This window comes from Myxocyprinus asiaticus, chromosome 15 (genome assembly GCF_019703515.2).
Source record: "Myxocyprinus asiaticus isolate MX2 ecotype Aquarium Trade chromosome 15, UBuf_Myxa_2, whole genome shotgun sequence".
In the NCBI taxonomy this organism is placed as follows: domain Eukaryota; kingdom Metazoa; phylum Chordata; class Actinopteri; order Cypriniformes; family Catostomidae; genus Myxocyprinus; species Myxocyprinus asiaticus.
In genome coordinates this window covers 18,316,888-18,330,258 of record NC_059358.1, presented here as the reverse complement: position 1 = coordinate 18,330,258, position 13,371 = coordinate 18,316,888, and the positions used below count along the sequence as shown (strand labels likewise).

The window sequence follows — 13,371 nt, the reverse complement described above, 5'->3', positions numbered from 1 at the left end:
ACAGCCTTATTCCAAAATGGATTAAATTCATTATTTTCCTCAAAATTCTACAAACAATACCCTATAATGACAACGTGAAAGAAGTTTGTTTGAAATCTTTGCAAATTTATTAAAAACAAAAAAAACAAAAAATCACATGTACATAAGTATTCACAGCCTTTGCCATGACACTCAGAATTGAGCTCGGGTGCATCCTGTTTCCACTGATCATCCTTGAGACGTTTCTACAACTTGATTGGAGTCCACCTGTGGTAAATTCAGTTGATTGGACATGATTTGGAAAGGCACACACCTGTCTATATAAGGTCCCACAGTTAACAGTGCATGTCAGAGCACAAATGAAGAGCCATGAAGTCCAAGGAATTGTCTGTAGACCTCCGAGACAGGATTGTATCGAGGCACAGATCTAGGGAAGGGTACAGAACAATTTCTGCAGTATTGAAGGTCCCAATGAGCAGAGTGGCCTCCATCATCCGTAAATGGAAGAAGTTTGGAACCACCAGGACTCTTCCTAGAGCTGGCCGATTGGCCAAACTGAGCGATCGGGGGAGAAGGGCCTTAGTCAGGGAGGTGACCAAGAACCCGATGGTCACTCTGACAGAGCTCCAGTATTTCTCTGTGGAGAGAGGAGAACCTTCCAGAAGAACAACCATCTCTGCAGCACTCCACCAATCAGGCCTGTATGGTAGAGTGGCCAGACGGAAGCCACTCCTCAATAAAAGGCACAAGACAGCCTGCCTGGAGTTTGCCAAAAGGCACCTGAAGGACTCTCAGACCATGAGAAACAAAGATTGAACTCTTTGGCCTGAATGGCAAGCATCATGTCTGGAGGAACCAGGCACCGCTCATCACCTGGCCAATACCATCCCTACAGTGAAGCATGGTGGTGGCAGCATCATGCTGTAGGGATGTTTTTCAGCGTCAGGAACTGGGAGACTAGTCAGGATCGAGGGAAAGATGAATGCAGCAATGTACAGAGACATCCTTGATGAAAACCTGCTCCAGAGCGCTCTGGACCTCAGACTGGGGCAAAGGTTCATCTTCCAACAGGACAATGACCCTAAGCACACAGCCAAGAAAACAAAGGAGTGGCTCTGGGACAACTTTGTGAATGTCCTTGAGTGGCCCAGCCAGAGCCCAGACTTGAACCCGATTGAACATCTGTGGAGAGATCTGAAAATGGCTGTGCACCGACGCTCCCCATCCAACCTTGGTGCCAAAGGTGCTTCAACAAAGTATTGAGCAAAGGCTGTGAATACTTGTGTACATGTGATTTTATTTTTTTATTTTTTATAAATTTGCAAAGATTTCAAACAAACTTCTTTCACATTGTCATTATGGGGTATTGTTTGTAGAATTTTGAGGAAAATAATGAATTTAATCCATTTTGGAATAAGGCTGTAACATAACAAAATGTGGAAAAAGTGAAGCGCTATGAATACTTTCTGGATGCACTGTATATTGACACAGCGTAATGCAAATCTTGGAATATAGGCATTTTAATCAGGTTCCTATCAGAGATGTTTTCCTTATGTTCCTAGGTGCTATTTGTCATGCTACTTTTTGAAATGCTGTCATCTAAAAAAAAAAAAAAGTGTATCTAAATCTAATAACTTTACAACAAGGTTTCATTAGTTAACATGAACTAACAAACAATTGTAATTTTATTAACTAACATTAACAAAGATTAATAAATGCTGTAAAAAATATGTTGTTCATTGTTAGTTCATGATACCTAATGCATTAACTAATGTTAACAAATGGAACCTTATTTTAAATTGTAACCCTAATAATATCTAAAAGAAATTCAAAATATAAATATCTTGCTAGAGATCTATTACATTCTCTTTTGTTCAGAATTTTTCTTTAGTATGTTTTCTGCCCTTTATATAATACATAAACAGGTATAATAAAAAGCAGCTCAAATTTACATATGTGCATATCCCTAACAGGGTGGAAATATCTCACAGTTCATTTGACATAGCTGATGCAACTCCTAATGCAATGTTGAAATCTAGCCAGACAACTTTTTTCAACATAAGGCACTGCATACAAAGAATGACTTGGCTATGTTTCTGTTTAGCTGTTGGTTAAACAGGGCTAATCAACCATATTCTTTTTTTAAGCTATTGTAGTATACTTAGATTAAGGCTGAAAGTAATAGATCAGGTTTCGCTTACATTTTTAAATGTTGGGGTTCCACTCCATTTAATAGAATTCCCAGTTCTGAAACTGATGTGAAGCTTTGGGGTGAGCGCAGAACATACAGGCACTAGATGACTGGTTTAACAGGTGATCCACCTGCTCTTTAATCAATCACCAATCTGCCAGTCAGTATTTGCTTATCCCAAAAAGATTCCTATTCTTATCTAAAGAACTAGGAGTACATTTGAAATGAATGTCCAACTTAATTCCTTACAACACTTGACTGGAACTGGGGCTCTACTCATTTTTTTTTAATCCTAAATCATCACCTTTAAGATACGTGATTTTTGTCAGTATGTAATCATTTTGTAGATTATATTTATGTTCACACTGTTTGCGGAGACAACGAGCACACTGACACTGCATCACAAAAGTATTTTATTGAAATTTTACAACTCTGTTTTTCTTTTCTTTTTCCTCTCAACCTACTAAGCGACATTTAGTAATCGCATGCTGTCCTGTCCATGTCAAAAGGCAAGGATGATGGGTTTTTTTTGGAGAGAAATGCAATTACAAATGCAATCAGCTGCCCTTCTGTGCATCAAAAATATTCTTGTTTTCCATCTTATCATTATTATGACACTTTGTGCGTTGTTTGAGCACACCATTCTCCCCAAACAATAGAGGAAAATAAAATGAATGGAAACTTGCATGGGATTGGGTCACAATGTGGGGTTTTTCAAACAACTTTGCAACTTTTGCCACTTTGCTGACTGACAACTTCAACCCACCTTGCTTGTGAACTTATGTAATACAGATGCTACAGAACATTACCCTATCAACGGCAACTTCTTTGTGGTCTAGTAAAACCACATTTAGGTAATGATAAAGGTAGGGAGGTCGAGAGGAATTCAATTGCATAGCAATTTAATGGTCGACACGTTATCTCACAAGGCAAAGTCACAGTGCCTAAACACTCCCAGAGGGGCTCAATGAACTAAGAACAACCAATCAAATGCATTAGACTCGGGATCTCGCATAGTGCCTGTACATCATAGTATAATATGTCATCTAAGAGGATAAGACTTGCTAATGCAGCACTCCACCAAACACAAACTACAAGCAAAATATTTTGTCTGTGGCATCCTAAACCAAATCGTTCCTTTTATTTCTGCCGCTTGGCTAGGTGGGGGTTTCAGTTAGAACAGAAATGAAGGTGATAAAGACTCGACATTAAAGGAGGTTCAAATGTTTGCATGTAAACAGGCACTCACCCCCCCCCCCCCCCCCCATCCACCCCCCTCTATTAAAGAAAAAAAGCCAACTTCACATCCAACTTTAACCACGACATGGAGTTCATCTCGGAATGTCAACAGCAGCGTTATCTCTGTCGTAGCAACCACTCTCTCGGTCTCTTCCTTCCTTTGTCAGTCACTGCAGATCTCTGTCCTCCAGGTATCTGTACTCAAATGTAAATCCTTCCTTTTTTCTCTGGCCCCACTTTTCGTAGTCAAAGTAAATGTACGTGCCCTACAGGCAGAAAAAACCCCCAGATTAAATCATGTTCATCTTTACATTCATATTCAGTGATGAGCATGAGAACAGTGATGTGTTCTTACCTGTTCAAACTCATCAGTGATGGTCTTGGGTTCCTCGTGCCGTTGGAACCACATCATGTACTTGGTGTGAAACCTCCACGATTGCTTCTTCAGTGCTTTAGCCGACAGGTATTGCGCTTTTGTGCCCTAAGACAAAAAAGAAGAAGAAAAAAAACCCAGAGAAAGAGTTGGAGGACTCAAGTCTGCTGAAATATCCAATAGAAGCTTCTCTCTTATAAAAATAACACACCTCCAGATAGTAGAATATGAAAAAGAGAGTTTCAGTGGACAATCTCTGGTAGAACTCAATAGAGTCCGAATGATGTGGGGGCACCTGATGGTGGAATGGCGGTGTAGGACAAGGGTTTCTCATCAGGTATTGCCTACAACAAATGGACAGAGCATCAGATTTATGCCATACATCTAAGGCTTGAGGAGAGTATAACAGTAATATGCAGGAGCTGCTGCTTGCTTTTTAATGTTTTGACTTGGATGCAAAATACATAATTTGCCATAAGCCAACAGTTTTGTACTCCTTTTATTCACTGTACAAGAGTCAGAAATGAACAGGGTCTAGAGCCAAAATGCCCTTAAAAGAGACAAAACTACCCCCAAATGTATTATTACTTAGTTAATTTATGGCATTGGTTTTGTACACCCTACATACAGTGGAATGTGTACCTGATTCTTTCCGAATCAGACGGGTGGGGCATATGTGTCCATGCTGATTCTTGCATGGCTTGCTGGTAGAGCTGCTCTTTTGTGAGGGGGGTGGGGCCTAGGGGACACGCCCCTAAAGATGGTGGGAGGTTGACCTCTGAAACAGCAGGCTGGGGGGCTGATGTGGGAGCAGTTGGAGCCGAGGATCCCGAGAACAGAGCTACAGGAATGAAATTTTTATTGTCTGTGATGACTATACTAGCTCAGTATTTTGAAATGAAAAGAATGAGAGGTGTGAACAGCCCAACAGGTCTAATGTTACACCTAAACTGGCACAATAATCTGTTGCATGTGGTTGGGCTGTCAGACAGGGTGTGCTGTATGTGGTTGAGTCATTTTGATCATTAACTTGGTGCCATGTGGACACTGAGGTTTGGCAGTGAACTATGCGTCTCAGTCATATAGATGCTGAAATGAGATTTGCTTGAACTACAGGGCAAAGTTTGGCGTATTGGTTCTCAACTGGTGGTTTGCAACCCAAAAATGGGTCCCAGGTTGTCAGATATCACACAATGCTAAATGCAAATAATACTATAAAATGCAAAGTTAGAATAGCAAAATAAATGTGAAAATATGGAAATATTGAATATATACATTCACCGACCACTTTTTTTAGGTACACATGTACACCTACATATTCATGCAATTATCTAATCAGCCAATCGTGTGGCAGCAGTGTAATGTATAAAATCAAGCAGATATTGGTCAGGAACTACAGTTAATGTTCATATCAAACATCAGAAAGGGGAACAAATTTGATTTCAGTGATTTAGACTGTGGCATGATTGTTGGTACCAGATGGGCTGGTTTGAGTATTTCTGTAACTGCTGATCTCCTGGGATTTTCACATGCAACAGTCACTAGAATTTAACCAGAATGGTGCGAAAAACAAAAAACATCCAGCGAGCGGCAGTTCTGTGGGCGAAAACGACTTATGACAGAGGTTAGAGGAGAATGGCCAGACTGGTCAAAGCTGACAGGAAGGTGACCCAAATAACCACACGTTACAACAGTGCTATGTAGAAAAGCATTTGTGAACATACAACACATCGAACATTGAGGCGGATGGGCTACAGCAGCAGAGAACCCCTCAGGGTACCACTACTGTCAGCTAAGAACAGGAAACTGAGGCTGCACATTAACTGAAGCTCCTGACCCGTATCTGCATGCTTTTATGCACTGCACTGTTGTCACACGATTTGCTGATTAGATAATCACATGAATAAGTAGGTGTACAGGTGTACTGTGCTGTTGTACAGTGTATATATATATATATATATATATATATATACACACACACACCGATCAGCCACAATAGTAAAACCACCTGCCTAATATTGTGTAGGTCCCCCTCGTGCCACCAAAACAGCGTCAACCTGCATCTCAGAATAGCATTCTGAGATGCTGGTTAGTGGTCAGAAGTGGTGGTGGTTAGTGGTGAGAAGAAAAGAAAATGAGTGGTTATCTGAGTTACCGTAGACTTTGTCAGTTCGAATCAGTCTGGCCATTCTCTGTTGACCTCTCTCATCAACAAGGCATTTCCATCCACAGAACTGCTGGTCACTGGATGTTTTTTGTAAATTCTAGAGACTGTTGTGTGTGAAAATCCCAGGAGATCAGCAGTTACAGAAATACTCTGGCGCCAACAATCATCCATGCGATTATCTAATCAGCCAATCGTGTGGCAGCAGTGCAGTGCATACAATCAGGCAGATATGGGTAAGGATAAGGCAGGAGCTTCAGTTAATGTTCACATCAATCATCAGAATGGGGAAAAATTTCTCTAGCATTTCAGAATGCTAGAGATGCAGGCTGACGCTGTTTTGGTGGCATGAGGGGGACCTACACAATATTGGGCAGGTGGTTTTACTGTTGTGGCTGATTGGTGTGTATATATATATATATATATATATATATATATATATATATAGTATAAATTATATTACTGGGTCTATGCAGTTTTGTTACTGTGATGGGATGGTTTGATGTCCAGTGCAAATCTGGGTCCTGAAGCAAAACCAGTTGAGAACCACTGGTTTGGAGTGCTATGTTCGGTTGTTCCTTATGGTTAGTTAGGTGCAGCTCTGTATTGTACAGGCCAGTGTGTAAGGTACCTCGATCTGTGAGGTGTAGTGATGGGATTTCTCCATCTAGAGCCAATCCAAGTGCAGCTCTCTCTGCCATTGCTTTCAGAGAGCTCGGTGGTTCAGGAGCCTGCAAGAGAACAACATAAAATTACATAGAATAAAAAATAAAAACATTAACCGAATTTGTGGGAGGTTATTTTTTTTGAAAAACTTTGAGCCGAACTAAGGTTTACTAAGGTGAACAAATCTCAGTGTAATCTAACCAGGATGAGAAAACCACACCTTGATGGCTTCTGTGTTGGGTGTATAGGAGTGTGGGCCATTTAGCAGACTCCCACCACCAGGTGTGCTGTCAGTGAAAGCAGGTGATGGAGAGGAGGGGGGTAGAGTGATAGAACTCAATAAACTGGGGCCATTATCCAGACTTTAATATAGAGGAAGTTGAAGAAAGACAGAGGCATCAGTCAGTAACAACACTGTTGTATTAATAACATGATAGTCAAGGGTGTGAATATAAATGCGCACACACGTTTGATTTGTCGATGAGCTTGAGGAAGAGGAATGGCTGTTTTGTGTTTGGCTGGCACTGCTGAGGGAGGAGTCTGGTGTGTTGTCTGCAACCACAGCACTATAACCTGGAGAGAGGCATGAAGAAAATCTAATATAAAAATTCCAGCTAGCATAAATTTGACTGGCTGTTCCTTATCAATTAAAATAAATCTGAAAAGAGGTCAAATATTCAGCAGAACATTTCTAGTCATAAAATCTTAAGATTTGGTCTAAAGTGTGTTATAACCTAAATCAATTTCTTAGCCTATGATCTGTCCTGTGAGAGAGACAGGTTTGGCTCAACTATGCTCAGATCCAGAAAAAACTGAGTAAGACTAACCTATAATCCACAACTAATAAGACAACTTAAAAACTTCGAACCCATTTTTCTCAGTTTCAGTGTTAAGAGTAGTTACTGTGTTTTGGCTTCGTAAGACAAAATAGATAATGGATGGACAGACTCAGCACTCACTGGTTGCCCCATTTTGTTTGAGGCCGCTGGGGGGTCTCGTAGGTACTCTGCTTGTTCCCACGCCACCACTTCCCACTGCACTGCTCCCGTTGCCCCCCAGTCCACCCTCGCCGGTTCCTCCACCAAGTGCTGTCCCCACAGGACTCACGGGTACCTGTGCAGATCCCTGAAGAGCTGTCTGCCCGGGTACCAGGTTCAGAATACCTCCGCTTAGAGTTCCATGACCCGGACTGGACCCTAGTAGACCCATACTTGCCCCTGTACCCGTACCGTTACTAGTTGCACTTGTGCCCACTCCCCCGGCACCTCCACTTTGTGCAGATATGCCAGAACTACTGCTGCTACTCCCCATCGGACCACTAGAGGCACTATTTGCTGTTCCACCAGCAGCTGCCTGGGCATAAGGGGCAGGGGTAGAGCCTGAGAGAAGCCCTGCCATGGTGTTGAGAGAACCAGATAACCCTGTCAGACTTAGACCTGGTATCTGACCCACACTACTGCTGCTGGTCACCGTCACACCTCCTTTCCCCAGGCCTAAACACAGTCCGTGGCTGGAGCCCCCGGCCCCAGGCCCTGTTGAAGCCTGGGACTGGGAATTGGAAGTAACCGGACCAGGTGTGCTGGAACTGGGCATAGAGGAAGAAGTGGAGGCAGGTAGTATGGGGTGGCTAGGTGGGCTCGGTGTGTTGTTGGAAGGTGCAGATGTGGAGGAGAGTTTGACTTGTGCTTGCTGTTGAGACTGAGGTGGATGCTGCTGTACTGCGCTGCTAAAGCTTCCCAGCAGGTTGCTGCCCCCGGAGACCGCTGTGCAGCTTCCGACAACAGTAGCCATGGAGACCAGAGAAGAAGAGGAGGACGAGGAGGACGAGGAGGAGGAGGAGGAGGAGGAGGAGGAGCCTGACGAGGCAGATGAGAAGGATGAGAGAGATGGGTTTCCATTCTTCACAGGAGACTAAGAGCAAGAAAGCCGCAAGGGGGTTTAGTTCATGAAGAGACACAAATAATGTATAATATTTCAAATGTAAGCATACATGTAGTTTAAGCGATAGTGAAGTCTCACCTGACTGACTTCACTGTCTGTTGATCGACCTCTTTTATCGTCTGAATTCTCCTGAGGAAAACACATTCACACACAGTTGATAAAGAAATGAAAGCATTGGCTACTGGATTTGAGAGTTGATGTGTGATGGAAATACTAGGGGAAGAGAAAGATGATCAGAAAGATGATCTGTAGACTAGAAAGAGAGGGACAAAAGAGTGGAAGAACCAGGAAATGAAAGACAGTAGCTTACCATGATGCCTGTGGCAGGAGATGGAGGGATGGGGGAAGAGGAAGTGGTGGAGGTCGGGGTGCTGCTGGACTGAAGGAACATCTCATCTTCAGTATGGCCCTGAGGAGATGTTGCCATCAAGGCAGTTGCTAGAGAGTAAAAATGACAAGGAAGTTGTTTAGTTTGTAATGTATTTCAATGGGCAAATAACAAATGGCATTTTTGCACCCTTTTAGGGCACAGCAGGAAGGTGACACTACTTGTAGGGTCTTTCCAAATGAAGTGAGCAACTGAACCTCTTCATGAAGGGCCCTTGCACATGACTGTAAGCAAAGTGTCCATACATTGGTCACTTCAAGGAAGTAACTTTGGCATTTATAATAAAATGATCCTGGTTGGCTTCGTGATTCCTTTTGAAACCTGAGGTAATTAATGTAAGAGAACACTTGGGATTTCAACACCCTCAATTGCGCTCATGCCCAACACCAGTGGAAAATATTCCTGCTCCCTTAAGGGGGACCTTTCAGACCGAAAGCCATCTTGCTCTAAAAAAAAAATAAAAAATCTAGACAATGTGCAACAAACAGAACCAAATGCATTTTAAAAGTTCTTTTTAACATAAAACAGCATCTAAAAATGCTGCGCTCCTACATGTGAAAAAAAAAAAAAAGCAAGATGTGGTGCAGCGGTCAATGGCATCTGTCTAACGCGTGTTTACATTGAAAAACAAGAGTACTCACTTCAAGTACTCTGCCCTTTGGAGTTATTAGGGCAAAGTGATACTTTTAAATGGAATTCACCCAATAACATAGTTATAATACAGCATATACAGTCTCATGGCGAGAAACTTTGACCAGAAATGTATATATTTCTATGACAATCAATGACAAATGCATCTCATGTAGCCTATATTCTCACCTCTGTGTATGAGAATGTGTCAAGCCATTTTATTTAACAAAACACATCACTTGCTTTTCACAAAAAAACATGAGCAGACTTACGTATGTCCTCCAAGTCCAGGTCATCGTAGAGGAACTCATTCTCCTCAAAGTCTGGGTCTTGCGAAGAGTCAATGTAGTACTCCACATCATCTTTGATCTTATGGATAGAATCCACCTGGATTGAATCATTGTCCAGCATCCTCAAGATGGTCTCTAGCATACGAATATGGTACCGATGCCTCTCTATTAACCTTTTGAGCTCTTCAATCCGATCCTGCTTCTGTAGACCGAGACCGCATTTTATAGGTCAGAATAGCATGAGACAGTGAGTTCAGAAACAGGAACATCAGGAGAGTAACGCAATCCTTCCTGTTTTTCAGTATTTACACCAGAAAAATATAGTAAATTCATGCCAAGGTCTCTTAGCAGTGAAGGTTTGTTTATCGATACAATGTGAGTGAAAGCACAAAAAAGGAAAGCTATAAAAAGACTCAAGCTATAATAAAACAAGAGAGAGGAAGGGGAAGGGAAAAAGTTAAATGCCGACCTCCTTGTCTCCTTTTTTCTTTCGTGTTTGAACAGAGAGGGACTCAACTTCACTCTCAAACTGGTCCACCTGCATGTTCAAAGTGTCTATTGTATTCTGCAAGAGACAAGAATCATCTAATTACTTCACTGCTTACATCCTGTGAATCGTTTTCGACCCCCCCACTGTTATCTGTGCGCCACTGGTACCGTGAGCCACTGTTCTGTTTCCTCCTTCTCCTTCTGTGCTGGGTCCACTTTCTGAGCCAAGCCCAGCCCCTCTTTCGAGTAGGCCTTTGTCTTGGTCTCTCTTTCAACAACCTTAAAGCGTTCCATTTGCTAAGGAAAAAGAGATAGAGAGACAGGCAGGTTTGAGGACTGCAATCTCTACGGATCTAAAGACTTAACTCTTCCATGAGTATTTGACTCTCAACTATTAAGGCACCAATTCTTAAAACATTGAATAAAACATGGACTTTCCTTTCAGTCTTGTTTCATTCTCTCACTCAATTTTTTGGAACTTAGCATTGTGTCACCTCTCATGTTACAGTCTGCACTGGATGAATTGCTCATTTTGTTAAAATCGTAATTTAAAATCCACATTCAAATCCTCAAGTCACTTTGCATTAAATCATCTGCTAAATGAATAAATGTAAAAGTAGACCTGGGTATTTCTTGTAAGAATTCATCAGGTAACGAAGTATGATGACATCATCTTAACGTAATGTCTGCTTTTGTCTTAAAATAAGAGAGCCATGAGAAATATGTGAATACGCATCTACCGTTTCAATAAGCTTGCGGTTCTCCACTAGCTGCCGTTTGTCTTTGATCTCACTGGATGCCACCCATGTCTTAATCTGGTCTCGTAGCCGCTAAGGAGAAATAAGAGGATATATTTTTCCTTAAATCCTACAGAAAGTGTTAAAAAAAGATCGTGTTTGTTTTGCTTTAATGCCAGAATCACTCCCTACTTTAGTTTAAAGGAAGTATTATGCTGCCTTCATGTGCTCTCAGAATTATCGTAAATATGAGTTTCCCACTAGGAAGTTGCACATGGATGACCCCTCAAGTCGTAATTACGACTGGGAAACTCAGAGATAATTTTGATAACCGAGTTTCCGAGTTGGGAGGAGATGTAAACTTTCAACATGGCGGAAGAGGGGACTGTTTCTGTAGAGAATGGCAGGTTTTATTCATTTTTCTAAATACAGCTAATTGTTAATGCTTGCCTTTTCGGTCATACATATTTATGTACATAAGCAAACATTTGATGGATTTTGTACATTTTTACACAGGGAAAATAGCTTGTATTTGACCAAAATTCCATTTTCATCAGAAAGTTAACAGAGTGATATGCATTATGGTGTCAAAATAAAAGTTCCTCAAGAAATATGCATGATTGAACCTGGTGTCGTCCATGTTTCCTGTTCTTTCCGACAACAAAGCACTTGAACACAACGTACTCATATTTACCACTTCAGAAGTGAGAAGTAGGATAATCCGACAGCACATGAAGGCAGCATTAACAGATGAATAGTTTTATGCAGAATTAAAGCCTACAATCACACTATACTATAAAATAATGACGAGAACATGTCTACTTGTTAGACAGGGTTGTGTAAAATGTATATAATCTCACCTGGAGCTTTTTAATCTCTTTCTTAAGATCTGCCTCATATTTCTCCTTCTGATTGGCATTTGCAGCATTGTGAAGCTGTGCATTAAATGAAATAGACTAATAAAATATTAATTACAACAGATGCATGACTCCTTTCTATCATAATTGCTTTTAGGTATTGGGGTATTGATCTAAAAAAAAATCTCACCTTTTTCCAAATGTCTTCAAATTGTTCCACGCCTTCAGCAACTTTTTTCAAACATCGATCTATTTCACCTGGTTGAGTAAAGCACGAGATTAAGCGTAAAACAATAGATCATGGGATGATCGAGAGACACATCTAGACTGAAACTACTCTGTACAAACAGTTATGGCAGTCAAGCTATCCATGTACATGTTAGCTGCTCCAACATAATGCAATCTTACCTTGAAGTTTTCTCTTATCAGCCATGGCTTCGCTATGATACTGTCTTCATACCTTCTGTCACTGCAAGGGTTGGAAAAACAACACATCGTAGACTGTCAACTTGCACTGCATTCTGTGTGAGACAGATGATAGGTGCTTCTACTGCCCCTGACAGGTAGAGCTCATCTCAATACAAAAATCAGACATCAAAGCATACAAATACCTGCTTGACTGACGTTACACTTTTACCGTACTAATGTTCCTGAATCCAGATACCAATTAACACCTACCAAGTTCTGTTTAACTAGCTTGCTTTCTTAGCCAACAAATAAACCGCAACTATCATTTTTTTAATCTCATGAATATTAGGAAATATAAAGAATTTTGGATGACAGTACGCCATGAGCTATTCCAATAGTTCAAATTACGTATAGCGTAACGCCAACACATCCTCACTGTGTTTACGCAGCCTCTGATCACTGTCCACTAGCCACCGAGCTGCTAACGCGCTAGATCAGCAGCATTTCATCTCCATCTCTCCGCTACACGGATAAGATGTTATCCTGGCTGTTCATATAGACTTCATACTGTATATTTTTGCAGCTAACATGGATTAAGCTGCTGCTGTTGTGATGTCGAGCATCGCTGACGGCTAACGCTCAGCTAGCAGACACACATAGTTTTTCCAACAGACGATGCGGGGGGATTTAAACTCTTTAATGTAATTCACTTTGGTCGTATACCTTTTTCAAACGTGTGTAATATTCGTCGGTATCTCTGTATGACAGCCACGAGCAAAATCTCCAACAATTCCTTAATTCAAATTTGGTAATGTTTTCAGCTCGTCAATCCCCCTTCTGTCCAGTACATTAAAGATGGACGGCAGGCTCCGCCCACCGCTCGCTTTCGAAGTTCCCGCCCCTGATCTTTTTTCGTCTTTACGATTCATTAAAAATGCCTGTCGATCATTTCTCATATCGTGACGGCTTCCGCTGGAGCCATTACCCCATTGGCTGAAATACTGGGTGAAAGGTTATAT

General features: G+C 41.5%; 1 protein-coding gene across 4 annotated transcripts; it reads right to left on the bottom strand.

Annotated features, from left to right (window-relative positions):
* Nucleotides 1-3,436: 3,436 nt before the first annotated feature.
* LOC127453293 (CCR4-NOT transcription complex subunit 3-like) lies at nucleotides 3,437-13,219 on the bottom strand. Of its 4 annotated transcripts, none has more exons than XM_051719568.1 (18): nucleotides 13,076-13,219; nucleotides 12,353-12,413; nucleotides 12,135-12,202; nucleotides 11,948-12,043; nucleotides 11,091-11,180; nucleotides 10,519-10,647; nucleotides 10,331-10,426; nucleotides 9,844-10,063; nucleotides 8,864-8,991; nucleotides 8,632-8,682; nucleotides 7,572-8,523; nucleotides 7,080-7,185; nucleotides 6,833-6,974; nucleotides 6,578-6,677; nucleotides 4,425-4,623; nucleotides 3,994-4,126; nucleotides 3,765-3,890; nucleotides 3,437-3,675 (listed from the first exon to the last, which is right to left on the bottom strand). In XM_051719568.1, the coding sequence occupies exons 2-18, from the start codon at nucleotides 12,375-12,377 to the stop codon at nucleotides 3,577-3,579; spliced, it is 2,760 nt and encodes a 919-aa protein (XP_051575528.1). In that variant the 5' UTR covers nucleotides 12,378-12,413; nucleotides 13,076-13,219; the 3' UTR covers nucleotides 3,437-3,576. The 4 variants fall into 4 exon arrangements, with proteins under 4 accessions (XP_051575528.1, XP_051575529.1, XP_051575530.1 ...); XM_051719569.1 differs by having other exon boundaries at nucleotides 11,948-12,022; XM_051719570.1 differs by lacking the exon at nucleotides 11,091-11,180.
* Nucleotides 13,220-13,371: the final 152 nt, after the last annotated feature.